This window comes from Lolium rigidum, chromosome 2, assembly GCF_022539505.1.
Source record: "Lolium rigidum isolate FL_2022 chromosome 2, APGP_CSIRO_Lrig_0.1, whole genome shotgun sequence".
NCBI classification, from domain to species: Eukaryota; Viridiplantae; Streptophyta; class Magnoliopsida; order Poales; family Poaceae; genus Lolium; species Lolium rigidum.
The window spans coordinates 22,245,651-22,257,464 of record NC_061509.1 but is presented as its reverse complement, the minus strand read 5'-3'; the positions used below and the strand labels follow the sequence as shown (position 1 = coordinate 22,257,464).

The following is an 11,814-nucleotide window of genomic DNA, read 5'->3' as shown; positions in this document are numbered from 1 at the left end:
AATTGCTCTCAGCTGCTTGTCCTCTCAACTATGCAATTTCTTGTTTTAGAAATAGAGAATGCACAACTCCTACCTCATTGAGTTTGAGTGATTGTGGTTTGGTACTATGGTTTAATAATTGTGTGTAATTGATTATTGATTTCATGTTTAAGGAACCAGAATATAGATACAAGTTTTCCATTGACCTCAACACCCGAACGAATTGCCAAAACCAAATCCTCAATCTGAAAAAGACTCCTTAAATCGAAGTGTCTGTGGTCATGGGACGCTCGGATGAACTAAACTAGTGATATGGTACTAACAATGGATTTGAAAATACATGTTCATCTTTGCTAATATTCTATGCTATTATAAAAATTTGTTTTAGGAGTCCGTCAGTGCCTCCTTTACCGCCTTACGATTCTGTTTTTGTCAATGCCATTGTCAACTGTTGATCCATGTGAGAAACTGAATTAGTCTGAAATTCACAACACCTGCGTTTCCAAATTGACATGATCTTATAGAGATTTAAAATAATAATTTCTTGTTTCTGTTTTGATCTTTCAGCTTGTGTAATGACATTTGGTGTCTACAGCTGAACTGTACAGGAAGCAATCCAAGCTTGCGAGTTGCAAAGTGCATACTTAACGATGGCAACACCATCATCGTCCTTGGAGGGGCTGCCTGAGCAGGGTGCCGCCGATGATAAGCTATCGACGCTGTTCACGGGGGCCACGGGCTTTGCTGTGGACAACGACACCTGGTTCGCGGAGGCGCGGATCAAGGCCGCTTTCTACCCCAAATTCGACAACGAAAATTCCGACCAAGAGGTGCGTGGTCGGCAGCTCCCTTTACCTTGTGGGTGTTTGCTGGATTGCTCCTTGCTTCCTTCACCTTGTGACAAACAATGCCAACTCCTTCATGAGCCACTATTAGGTGTTTTTTCCCCATGATTATTTTGGTGGTTCTGATCATCTCATACTGTCTGGAAAATAATAATTTATTTGGTTGCAGCCCACCAAAAAATCTACGAGCTGTACAGCCAAACAAGACTGTCATAATACACCCCTTGGCTAAATCAAGACATAGTTTCTAAATCATCCATTGCTTAATTTCTTTAGTTTTCCATTGTATTGATGACATATCAGGTTATTGTCTTCTTCTGAGTAATTCAAATGAAATTATCTGCTGGGCATCACTGTGCGCTCTTCTTTTTAGCTGTTGATGAACGCTTGAACATGTTGTCTGCAATCTGCGTGGCCTTAATGGGGTTGGTTAATATAACCACATTTAGTTTTATCTTATTGTAGAAATGTTTAATGAACTGGCTATGCAGTAAACTTGTTGGTAATAGTAGTGTTTTCTGGTAGTTTGGGAGTCTACTACTTACATTTAGTGAATGGAGTTCTAATTAAAAACCTTTAGTGAGAACCTTACCCCCATTTTTGTGATGGCAGACAAGAAATCGGATGATTGAGATGGTGTCGCGTGGCTTAGCTACCATGGAGGTATATTTGATTTCTTTTTTTCCCCTTTTGATCAATCAATGACTTTTTTGTGGCTAACTACTTATAATGATGGTTAAAATGTGTTAACCCTACGAAGATATGTTTTTCTTCAGGTTACGCTTAAGCATTCAGGATCTCTATTCATGTATGCTGGTCAGCATGGTGGAGCATTTTCCAAGAACAGCTTTGGAAATATGTAGGTTCTGCTAGTTCGTCTTTTATATTTCTTGAGCTATTTAACTGAAGGTGTAATTCCTGCTTATAGCTACACTGCTGCGGGCGTTTTTATCCTGGGCCGTATTTTTCGTGAAGCTTGGGGGGAGGAAGCTCCTAAAATGCAAGACGAGTTTAATCATTATCTCACGGTACTCCATGCCCAGTGCAAATTTCCTCATAGAACTACATGCCTTTTGACTTCCCTATTATCATGTTTTTTCGTTTCTGGTCCGTGCATCTTTTGCTGCTTGATTTGCATATAGTATTGACACAGTCACAGAGCCTTGAACTAAGGATAATATTATTTTTTATTTATATTTCACCGCTTCTATTTTATTCAGTATAGATCTTGATTTTGCAGACCCTTGAAGTAAGTAGATTAAAAAATCACATGTCTACCCTCTACGTTTCAAATTATGTGGCCAATACTTTTTTGGATCTTGTGTCAAATTGCAATGCTCGCGTGTTAAATTGATGACCCTTTCTCTCCTATTTGCTTATTTGTTTCCCTCAATATTTATGGTGAATACACATACACTAAGTAATCTCTCTTATTCCAACCATGGGTACCATGTTCATTTCTCTCTACTGCTCTCTTGGTATCATAGCAACCTTAATCCCCTTGTTTAACCCAAATATGGGTTATAAAATGAAAATGAGGGACTATTAGGTAACAGACCATTGTAGCTATGCTGTTTAATCTTTCTTTGATGCATAGTTTATTCGAACTAAACACTCATCAAGAATATTCTGTTTATTCTTAGGGCTTTTCATTGTTTGCATTTCTGCTTCTCAGCAGTTTTCTTAAGATTCCTGATCTTGTCTCTGTTTTTGTGCTTCTAGAAAAACCGGGTAAACATTTCAATGGAACTTGTGACGGCTGTATTAGGAGACCACGGACAAAGGCCAAAGGATGATTATGGTATGTGCAACATCCTTTTTCTGCTCATGTTATTATTCTGTCTGTATGCCAGTATTTGTCTTGCTTCTACTTTGGAGAGGTTATTTCACCTATTTAACTATGACATCATTTTTCATTCCATGAATTTTACCATTCTTGGTAGTCTTTGTTTACAACATCTCTTTTGAATGCATATTTATATGATTTTATTTTGTCCTTTATGCAGCCGTGGTTACAGCTGTAACAGAGTTGGGTCATGGCAAACCAAAGTTCTATTCTACTCCGGACATGATTGCCTTTTGTCGAAAATGGCGCCTCCCAACAAATCATGTCTGGCTATTTTCCACAAGGTGGCCATCTGACAACTTTATGTTAAGATTTTTTTTATGTCAAAGTACTTGACTGCCTTGCTCGATATAAGTTTCCAGTCCAAAGCTGTTTGATATCAGATGTATCTTCATTTTTCCCTGGCTCTTCTTTTAATATTATTATTATTATTTCTGTTGATATCTTTGAAGGGAATCTGCCTTTTCTTTTTTCGCTGCCTATGATGCATTGTGTGAAGAGGGGACTGCTACACCGGTTTGCAAAGCCCTTGACGAAGTAGCTGATATATCTGTACCAGGTAAGCCTATCGTGAATAATAATTTGTGGTCTTACACTTCACAGCTGTTGTAAAAAGTTTTCATGTCTCTTTTATTTGTAGGGTCAAAGGATCATGCAATTGTACAGGGTGAGATACTTGAAGGTCTGGTTGCCCGTATGGTTAGTCGTGAAAGTTCAGTTCAAATGGAAGAAGTCCTGAGAAACTTCTCACAGACTCCATTAGATCGTGGTAAGCAAGTAAAATGATGTTGCCTTGTTATTTGAATGGTTAGTCGTGAAAGTTCAGTTCAAATGGAAGAAGTCCTGAGAAACTTCTCACAGACTCCATTAGATCGTGGTAAGCAAGTAAAATGATGTTGCCTTGTTATTTGAGTGTAATAGATGAACCGTAAAGATAGTTTCTGTCTGTTCGCAAACAATCTCATACAAGTTTTCACCTCAATGTTAAGCTTTTGTTCAAATAGAACTCCTTATTTGATTTTTCCCATTCAAAGAAAAGTGGCTACTTCTCATTTGTTTGGAGCTGTTGATCTTCAGAGTTGACCGGCTTTGGGTCGAGACGCAGCATCGTTACTCAGTTTAGGGCAGGCTCTTTTGTGTGTATTAGTAATGTCTGTGGTGTCTGTTTTCATATTAGCCCTGGTGTGGAGTTCGTGCTTGTTGTTCTCAGACAGTAGTAGTCGTCTTGTACTTGTTTTCTGCCTTCTATAAAAATAGGGTAGGCCTTGGCGTACTCTCAAAGAAAAAGAAAGTTCTAGGCGTGTTAGGCTGCTCCTGGACATATGGGCTATTCTACATATTCAATTGTATTTTGCTTAATATGGTAGGGCAAGGGACAAAATGAAAATCAAGAAAGGAGGAGAATCGAAATACTGGAAATAAAATACAATTATTCTTGTTTGGGAACTTCACCTTTTGAAATGGTTCTTATCTATGCTTTTGTCCTTGTAAATATTTTCTGATGCATCTGAACATGTTGCATGAAATAATTCTTAGTACACGAGTTGTGAAGTTGTAATAACATTATTTTTTACCGTTTACAAAGTTACTTTCCTATGCAGTTGACTGTGATTTAGGACCAACTTTACGTGAAATATGTGCCCCTGATAGGTTAGACGAAATGCAGGTATTATCTAATGTTGTCAACTGGTATTCACCTTTTTCATGTTTTTTCTTAGTTTCGTATTGGTTCAATCTTGCAGTAACTTCTTATTAATTTTATATGAACAGCAAATTAAAGCAATTCTTGAAAATGTTGGATCTTCAATGTATCCAGACCATTTTGATTGGTCTGGAAATGGTGGTCTTGATGCTCAGTCTCAAAAAGCTGGTGAATCTGTTGTTGCTGAGTTTTTGCAAGCACATCCTACAGATTATGCAACTAAGAAGTTACAGGTTAGTAATTTTTATTTGTTCTTGTCTAACATTAAGTCTTTCACAATTGCAGTAAATAATATACATACTTCCACTGTAAATGTTGATAACTGCAAATATCAATGATCCACTAACTAGTAGTACATGACAATTTATTTTGTCTGCCCTGTTACAGGAGACGATTCGTTTGATGAAGCAGATGAAGCCGAGTTGCTTTCCTGCAGCTTTTAAATGTTATGGGAATTACCAAAAAGTTGATTCTCTTTCAAATGATAAGTATTACAAGATGGTTATCCATGTGCATGATGATTCCGTTTTTAAACGTTATCGGCAAGAGATGAAGTAAGATTGTGAAGTCAGTGACGCGTACCTCACTAGCTCATTGCAGTACTATTATCCTTTGCCTTTTGGGATTTATTATTTGTCATTAGATTTAACCGGTCATGTATTTTTTAGGAAAAATCAAGGGTTATGGCCATTGTATAGGGGTAAGATGGACCATGTGACTTAAAATTCTTCTCATATAATAAGTGAGTGTGTCATTGACTGACTTGATGTTTCATGGTTAGGTTTCTTCATTGATGTAAACCTGTTCAAGGCGAACAATAAGAAGGCCGCTGAACTTTCCAAAGAAAGTAACATTTTATTGAACAATATCGAAGGTTCCTTGGATTCAAGTTCGTCAGCTAAGGATGGTCTGGCTGACGAGGATTCAAATTCAATGATCAAACTAAAATTCCTGCCTTATAAGGTACGCCATTGCATTTGTTTTCAGCTTATAGTGCTTAGGTGCTCCTGATCACTTCTTGATGTACGAATATGATGCTATTTACTCTGGATTGCTCGCTTTCATTTTAACATATAATGCTTACAAGCTTGGCATATCTGTGTGGACTTCTTTATTCTTGCATGGTGGAAAGGAATGCAACAATTGGATTTGTATCTGTATCTTCTAACAATTCTCTTACATTGCTACCTGACAGATAAGGACATTCTTAATTCGGAATAGCCTCTCCACCATTTTCAAAGATAAACGATCTGATTATAGTAATTATTACATAAGGTATGTCATGTATCAAATCTCAAATTTTTGTTCTTCACCTTTCAATAGCTCTTTCAGCAGTTGTCTAAAATATATGAGCATTGGCACAAGAGTATCTTTTATTTAATTTACGCAGTTACTAGTTTTGATATGGTTTCGTGCTGTCAATAGTTTCTGTAACGCTAGAAAAACAGTGCTAATGCATCCTCTAGACATCTATTTAGTTGATATGCATATTAGTATGAAATGTTGATACCTGTAAAGCGAGGCCATTCCCATGTTGGTTACCCCTTCTGTGATATTCAAGGATTTTTCTTCATCAAATGATGATTTGATTCTTCATGATTTCAGCCATGTGAATCTTTTCTAGCTGAGTTGTCAATTGTGACTACTATAAAGTTTGAATTGCGGTTGGTGCTGTTGTATTGATGCAAACAGTGCTGCCTCTGATATAAATGGTCCTGAATGTGTTAATAGGCAAATGGAGAGTTGGGGAACATCAGAAAGTAAACTGAAAGAGCTTTGCATACTGTTGAATAAATGGTATATTACTAACTTCTTTCTCTTCATAGGTGTTCTTTTGGGTTGTACCAATCATTGTATGTTTCTTTTAATTCAATTGGTTTCCCAAAACAGGGCTACCTACATTAGAGGGAAGTATGGCAATGAGTCACCCTCGTCCTCAATTTATGTTACTGTGGGAAATTTAGAAAGAAAATATCTTAGTGAGGCAGAGCCTTTTCTTGAACAATATGCTAAGAGCAGCCCTGCAAACCTGGCTTTGGTAAGGGCTGCTGGCGACATGGTTCAAACAGAAAAATTCTTGGCCATACTTGATGCACAGAGAGATAAAGAGGATGATTTTCAGCCAGAATGTGGGGCAGCACCTTCTAGTCCTACAGCTTCCCTCGATGTTGTTTCGAAAACTGAGGGCCTTATTGTCTTCTTTCCTGGTAAATTCTATTTTTCTTGCAACAGATTCTAACTTTTATGTTTCATAAGCACTCTTCATCTTGAGTTGATTATAATCATTAGAATGACTGGTAAGCAAATATTTATTACTCTCAATACTAAAAAGCCCGATGAATCATTTGTACTGCCATTATGCCCATAGGTTGTTGAACATGAACTCAGAACTTGCAAGTAGGGCCTATGTGACCATTCTTTAATTCATCTATCCTAAGCCTCAAATAAGCCAGGTCTCGACTCTTGTGGGAACAAATCTCTGAAAATAAAAGAAGATAACTTGTCTAACACCTGCTTGGTTGGCATCGAACCTGACCTTCAGCCAGAAACCAAGGTGCCATACCAGCTGGACCACATATGGCTAGATTAGACCATTGTTTCAGGTAACTTTAGGTTTAACTAACTATATGCCCTAGATTTGTTGGTTCTGGATTTTTGTTACCCTGTGTGAGCATTCATAGTGAACATATTTGGTGTAGGTTGGTCTTCTCTCCATCCTCAAACATTAGCTTATGAAGCTTACAGCTTATAAACCTGATAAACTAGATAAGTAAACCATAAAGTTGTATGCAAGCAGCTTCTAAGTGGATCATTGTTTAAGCAATACTAACTGTAAGTGCTAGACCAACTGTCTCTATGGGCTTGGACTGTTTGGCTTGCTTGGACTGTTCTAAGATTGATCAATATACCACAATTTTCTAGCTAGTAAATAACATATAGATTTTCCTCTTCTCCCTGCCAAGTTCTTTTTTTTTGTCTTTCTAATTTCTATTATGTTTTTTTCTCCGAAATGTATCTATTATATTCTCTTGGTCCTTATCATATTATTTTGTTTTCTGTCATGCATGTTTATTTTTCTTCTTTCAGGTATACCTGGTTGTGCAAAGTCTGCTTTATGTAATGAAATATTGAAAATGCCTGGTGGCCTTGGTGATAGCCGGCCTCTTCATAGTTTGGAAGGAGATCGTACTAAAGGTACGTATTCTTTGGTTGCTGCGTGCATAGGACCAAAACATGGATTGCAGGAGGTCCACTTGTTCTTAGATCTTCTGCAAACAGAATTCGTGTTGACGTGTGCAATAGTGCAGTTTACATGTGCTTACGATAACAAATACAAATTTGATAATTCTGGCAGCATGTAGCCATTCTTCCCAACTTTATGTTTTATGTAGTTGCCCCTAATGTTCACAGTGATAATTGAATAATTGATATGCACTCCTTGTTCAACAATAAGAACTGCCGGCGAGATTTTCTTTTTCTGAAATATTTATTTTCGAGAAGTATAATATTCCATTGTGCTAGTGGAAAAAAAACTTCCAGTCGCTGGTGTAGTTTCCACATTTGGTAGTATTATCTTTATCAATATATATTGATTCGTAAGTGGAAGGACCCTATTTTAGTAATCTGGTTTGGTTGCGAGGCCTAATTCGGAAGCCATCATTTTGAGTGGACAAAATAAGACAATAATTTTGTTTCTGCGAGGACACAAAAGTAATCCACTGATATCTGGAGCTTGCACTCAATTGTTGGGTGTCACTGGACCGTTGGGAGATGCTGGTTTCTTTCCTCTAAAAATGGAATCCAGATCCCGGAAGTTGGCAGGGCCAAAATAGGACTGCATTTTTACTCAGAAAGGAAAGCTGCTCTACTGAAATAAATAATAGTGGATATCCTGCTGTAGATGCAGTCTTGAAACTAAGGGAATATGATTTTGTGTTTACTTTTAGCAGTATATATTAGCATCAGTTGTTCTATCGGTAGATTACTGCATAAATATATGCCTGTATACTTGTTTCAATTTTCTTTGCTGTTTTAGGTGTTATATTTTCTTCTAGAGTGAGGCAGTTTTGACCATTTTGTAAACTACTGGCCCTTGCAGGAAAATACTGGCAAAAGGTTGCTGCTGAGCAAAAAAACAAATCATTTAGAATAACCCTCGCCGACAAAAACGCACCAAACAAGGACGTATGGCAGCAGGCAAGTTTACTTTCAAATTAGATGTAGTAAAGCTATCAATGTCATTTCTTTCTCATGCTACAATTTAGAAAGAACGGAACTGGTGGTCCATTTATTCTAGATCGAAGATATGTGCAGGACCACAAATGCGGCTGCTGTTCCTATTATTCCTGATTCGGAAGGTAACATATGCTTCATCATTTGTTGCTCTGTTTTTTTTTTTGCCACTTCACAAATAACTCAAGAGGAAAGCAATATTTAGAAATTCAGCGCTTTATTTATTTATTTATGATAGAAATGCAACACAGCAACCTTTGATAATAATTTGGAGTATGCTGGATATATTATGGGCTTCAAATCTCATGAATGTAGTACTTTCACAAGTCTGTAAGATGAGCCCGCTAGGGGTCTGACTCCTCCGAAAGCGGTTTGAGAGATGTGAGGTTTGAGTAGTGCGGCAAAGTGAAGCTCTGCCTCGTTCTCTCCCTGTCTCCTCCACTTGTGCCACCAGCCCAGAGTGAGTTGGGAGGGGAGGTATGTTGTTTATAGGAGTAGGCGCTGCAGTGTGTACTTTGGTTTCCCTTTTCTAGCTCGTTCATCTGGTGGTCAGTTCTTGTTCTGTTGGTGGTGGGCGACATTACCCCCTTGTATGGCTGGCAACGCCAGCGCCAGTGGAGTAGGAGGAGACGTAAGCCAGATCTGATTAGCACCACCTTCTTTCACTTAGATGATTCTACCATTATTGTGCCAAGGTCTTCAATTGGTGACGGCGGTGCTCTTCTCTCCCTTGTCTGGCCGGCGACAGTGCTAGCGGAGGGAGCCAAGATCCACCCATGCTATCCAATCCGGTGCCTTCAAGTTAATAATCCCTGCAAATTAAATTATTCTTGCATTCGTCGGCCTTCTCATCCAGAACACCATGCACTCGGCGAATTCGTTCATTTGGGCTTCATCTCTCCATGGATCTGACCAAGTGGATTGGTTTTCAGTCGACGCATGTATTCAAAATCTAGTGCATGGCGTTAATTTCTTCTTGCAAGGATGATGTATTTCTGGTTCATCTCAAGCGCCCTTGTCAGGCTGGTCTTCGTTGATTTTGCTTTCGATATGGTGTCCTTTCTTCTTCCCAATCTCTTGATTGAAGGCCCTTACTGCGGCTATGGAGGATGGAGCCGGGCTTCAACCTGACATGACATGGCTTGGCTATTTCTCTTGAGTCTGCACGTGTCATGAGCTTTGGACCTTTGATGGAGCAAAGAGCCTTCTCTGTTTCCAGTGGAATTCTCACCTTCAGGATCTTCTTCAGCGTTCTGATGTTGGAGGGATGGGCCAATGCTGTGGAAGCGCCACTGCAGTTAGTCGACAAAACAGCAGCACGTGAAGTCCATAGATAGCTGTGGAGGAGCAACAGACGTGTCATCAGCCTTCATGTACCACCCTATGGAGGACCTTTTTGTAGTTCATTTTTCTTTATGGTTCTCCATGTAAAACAAGGTTGTACTGACATTGATAAGTATGTGTACTTGATACTGTGTCTGGTAATCTGTACTGTACAATATAGTTTCAGGGAATAAATTTACAAAATAGATAACTCTACAAAACCCCGTGATTAGAGACTATTTAATTCTAGAATATTTTTTCCATCTTCAGTGTCTATCTCTGTTTACGATATTGGTTATATTCTTGGATTGGATCATTAAATTGCTTTGTAATTTTTGTTCATTTCCTTGAAACTGCAGGCACCGATATAAATCCATTTTCACTTGATGCTCTTGCTGTTTTCATGTTTCGTGTACTCAAACGGGTCAATCATCCGGTATGGACGCAGTATTTACACTTTACACAAGTTTGTAGATAATGGCTTCTGTATATTGTATATTGTCTAACATGTTATGACCACGTATAAAGGGGAATCTGGGCAAGGACTCACCGAATGCTGGTAATGTTTTGCTAAAGTTTTACAAGCTCTATGATGGCAAGGTATGTCCTTTCCTTGAAAACTATTTCAAATCCTGCTGGAATATGCCATATTATCTACGAGACTATGACATAAGAAAAATGCTCTTCCAGAGTCGAAGAGAATTTGAAAACGAACTGTATGAGCGTTTTGGCTCCTTGGTTAAGATGCCTCTCCTGAAGCCAGATAGGTAGACATTTTCACATATTCCTATACTGGTTCTACCATTTTTTTAAAGACCTGTTTCTTACCATCTTATACTTTTTCTCTTTTTGTATTCATTTACTGCTTACCTAAAATATCCTATTTGTTGAGCCATGCACTTCTGTGTTCGTGTATGGGGAAATACTTAGAACTAGTACCATTGTGCACCCAGAAGTTTATAGCCTTTCATACTATATATGTACAAGAAAATCATGCCGTGATGAGTCTGGCTTCATTTTTGTTTGTACTTTTGTTGGTCAGAAAACTTGTATCTACTAAACGGCTACTTGGCTTTTCTTAATTTAAGAGCTCCATTGCCTGGTGATGTCAAAAGTATCTTAGATGAGGGGCTTGGCTTATTCAGTCTGCATGGAAGCAAGCGTGGAAGGTATTTAACTGTTACCTACTTACCTGTTAACCCCTGGGTAGAAAGCTAGTGCTGTGTCAGCTGATAATGGTGGCAAAAGCATAATTCTGTTATATATTGGCTGATTTGACCAATAATATCGAATCAGAGGGAAGCCATCAAATGGTTCAGATGTTAGTGAAGAATGGAAACAGTGGGAGGAGAGGTTGCGCGAGATCTTGTTTGGGTATGAAGATTATCTTAAATCCATCCAGGTAAACATATCTCATCTGTTATACATAGGAAATCTGCATTCTTTTCAGGAAACTAGTGTTTTATCGAGGAACTTTAACCTGTGGACATTTAGAACAATAAAGTATCAAATTGTCAGCAAGGATAAGGGGTTGTGCTACCCCATGTTGTTTTATCACAGACTAATAATAAAAGATAAATTTCTAAGCTTATCTCAAAACAAAGAAGTTTGTGGCAGATCAACCTTCCAAACTCACTTTATGTTACCACTGTTAACTTTATGGACTGACATGCTCTATTGATTTAAGTCAAACGTGAGGCTTACAAGAGAAGACACATAAACCCTGAACTTAGTGTGAAAGATCATATATGCCTACCTATTTTCACACACATTATTTGTTGTACTACCCTCTTTACTTTCAGGCACCTACGCTTACACATTTGGGTACCGACCTCCCCCCATCCATTGGGGTAATACCCTCATTACCCTTTTTGCACTCATAATTT

General features: G+C 38.3%; 1 protein-coding gene across 1 annotated transcript in view; it reads left to right on the top strand.

Moving 5' to 3' along the window:
- The first annotated feature begins 577 nt into the window (after positions 1–577).
- LOC124691421 (tRNA ligase 1-like) overlaps positions 578–11,814 on the top strand; it is a 12,907-nt gene continuing 1,670 nt past the window's right edge. Inside the window, exons 1-24 of the mRNA XM_047224706.1 lie at positions 578–809; positions 1,437–1,487; positions 1,601–1,683; positions 1,753–1,852; positions 2,547–2,625; positions 2,831–2,954; positions 3,123–3,229; positions 3,311–3,439; positions 4,272–4,336; positions 4,441–4,605; positions 4,760–4,926; positions 5,041–5,072; positions 5,154–5,335; positions 5,568–5,647; positions 6,104–6,169; positions 6,263–6,579; positions 7,460–7,567; positions 8,472–8,569; positions 8,670–8,730; positions 10,288–10,364; positions 10,457–10,528; positions 10,619–10,695; positions 11,017–11,097; positions 11,225–11,330. Coding sequence (XP_047080662.1) covers positions 630–809; positions 1,437–1,487; positions 1,601–1,683; positions 1,753–1,852; positions 2,547–2,625; positions 2,831–2,954; positions 3,123–3,229; positions 3,311–3,439; positions 4,272–4,336; positions 4,441–4,605; positions 4,760–4,926; positions 5,041–5,072; positions 5,154–5,335; positions 5,568–5,647; positions 6,104–6,169; positions 6,263–6,579; positions 7,460–7,567; positions 8,472–8,569; positions 8,670–8,730; positions 10,288–10,364; positions 10,457–10,528; positions 10,619–10,695; positions 11,017–11,097; positions 11,225–11,330 — 2,607 coding nt within the window. The 5' untranslated portion in view covers positions 578–629. The remainder of the gene's footprint in view (positions 810–1,436; positions 1,488–1,600; positions 1,684–1,752; positions 1,853–2,546; positions 2,626–2,830; positions 2,955–3,122; positions 3,230–3,310; positions 3,440–4,271; positions 4,337–4,440; positions 4,606–4,759; positions 4,927–5,040; positions 5,073–5,153; positions 5,336–5,567; positions 5,648–6,103; positions 6,170–6,262; positions 6,580–7,459; positions 7,568–8,471; positions 8,570–8,669; positions 8,731–10,287; positions 10,365–10,456; positions 10,529–10,618; positions 10,696–11,016; positions 11,098–11,224; positions 11,331–11,814) is intronic.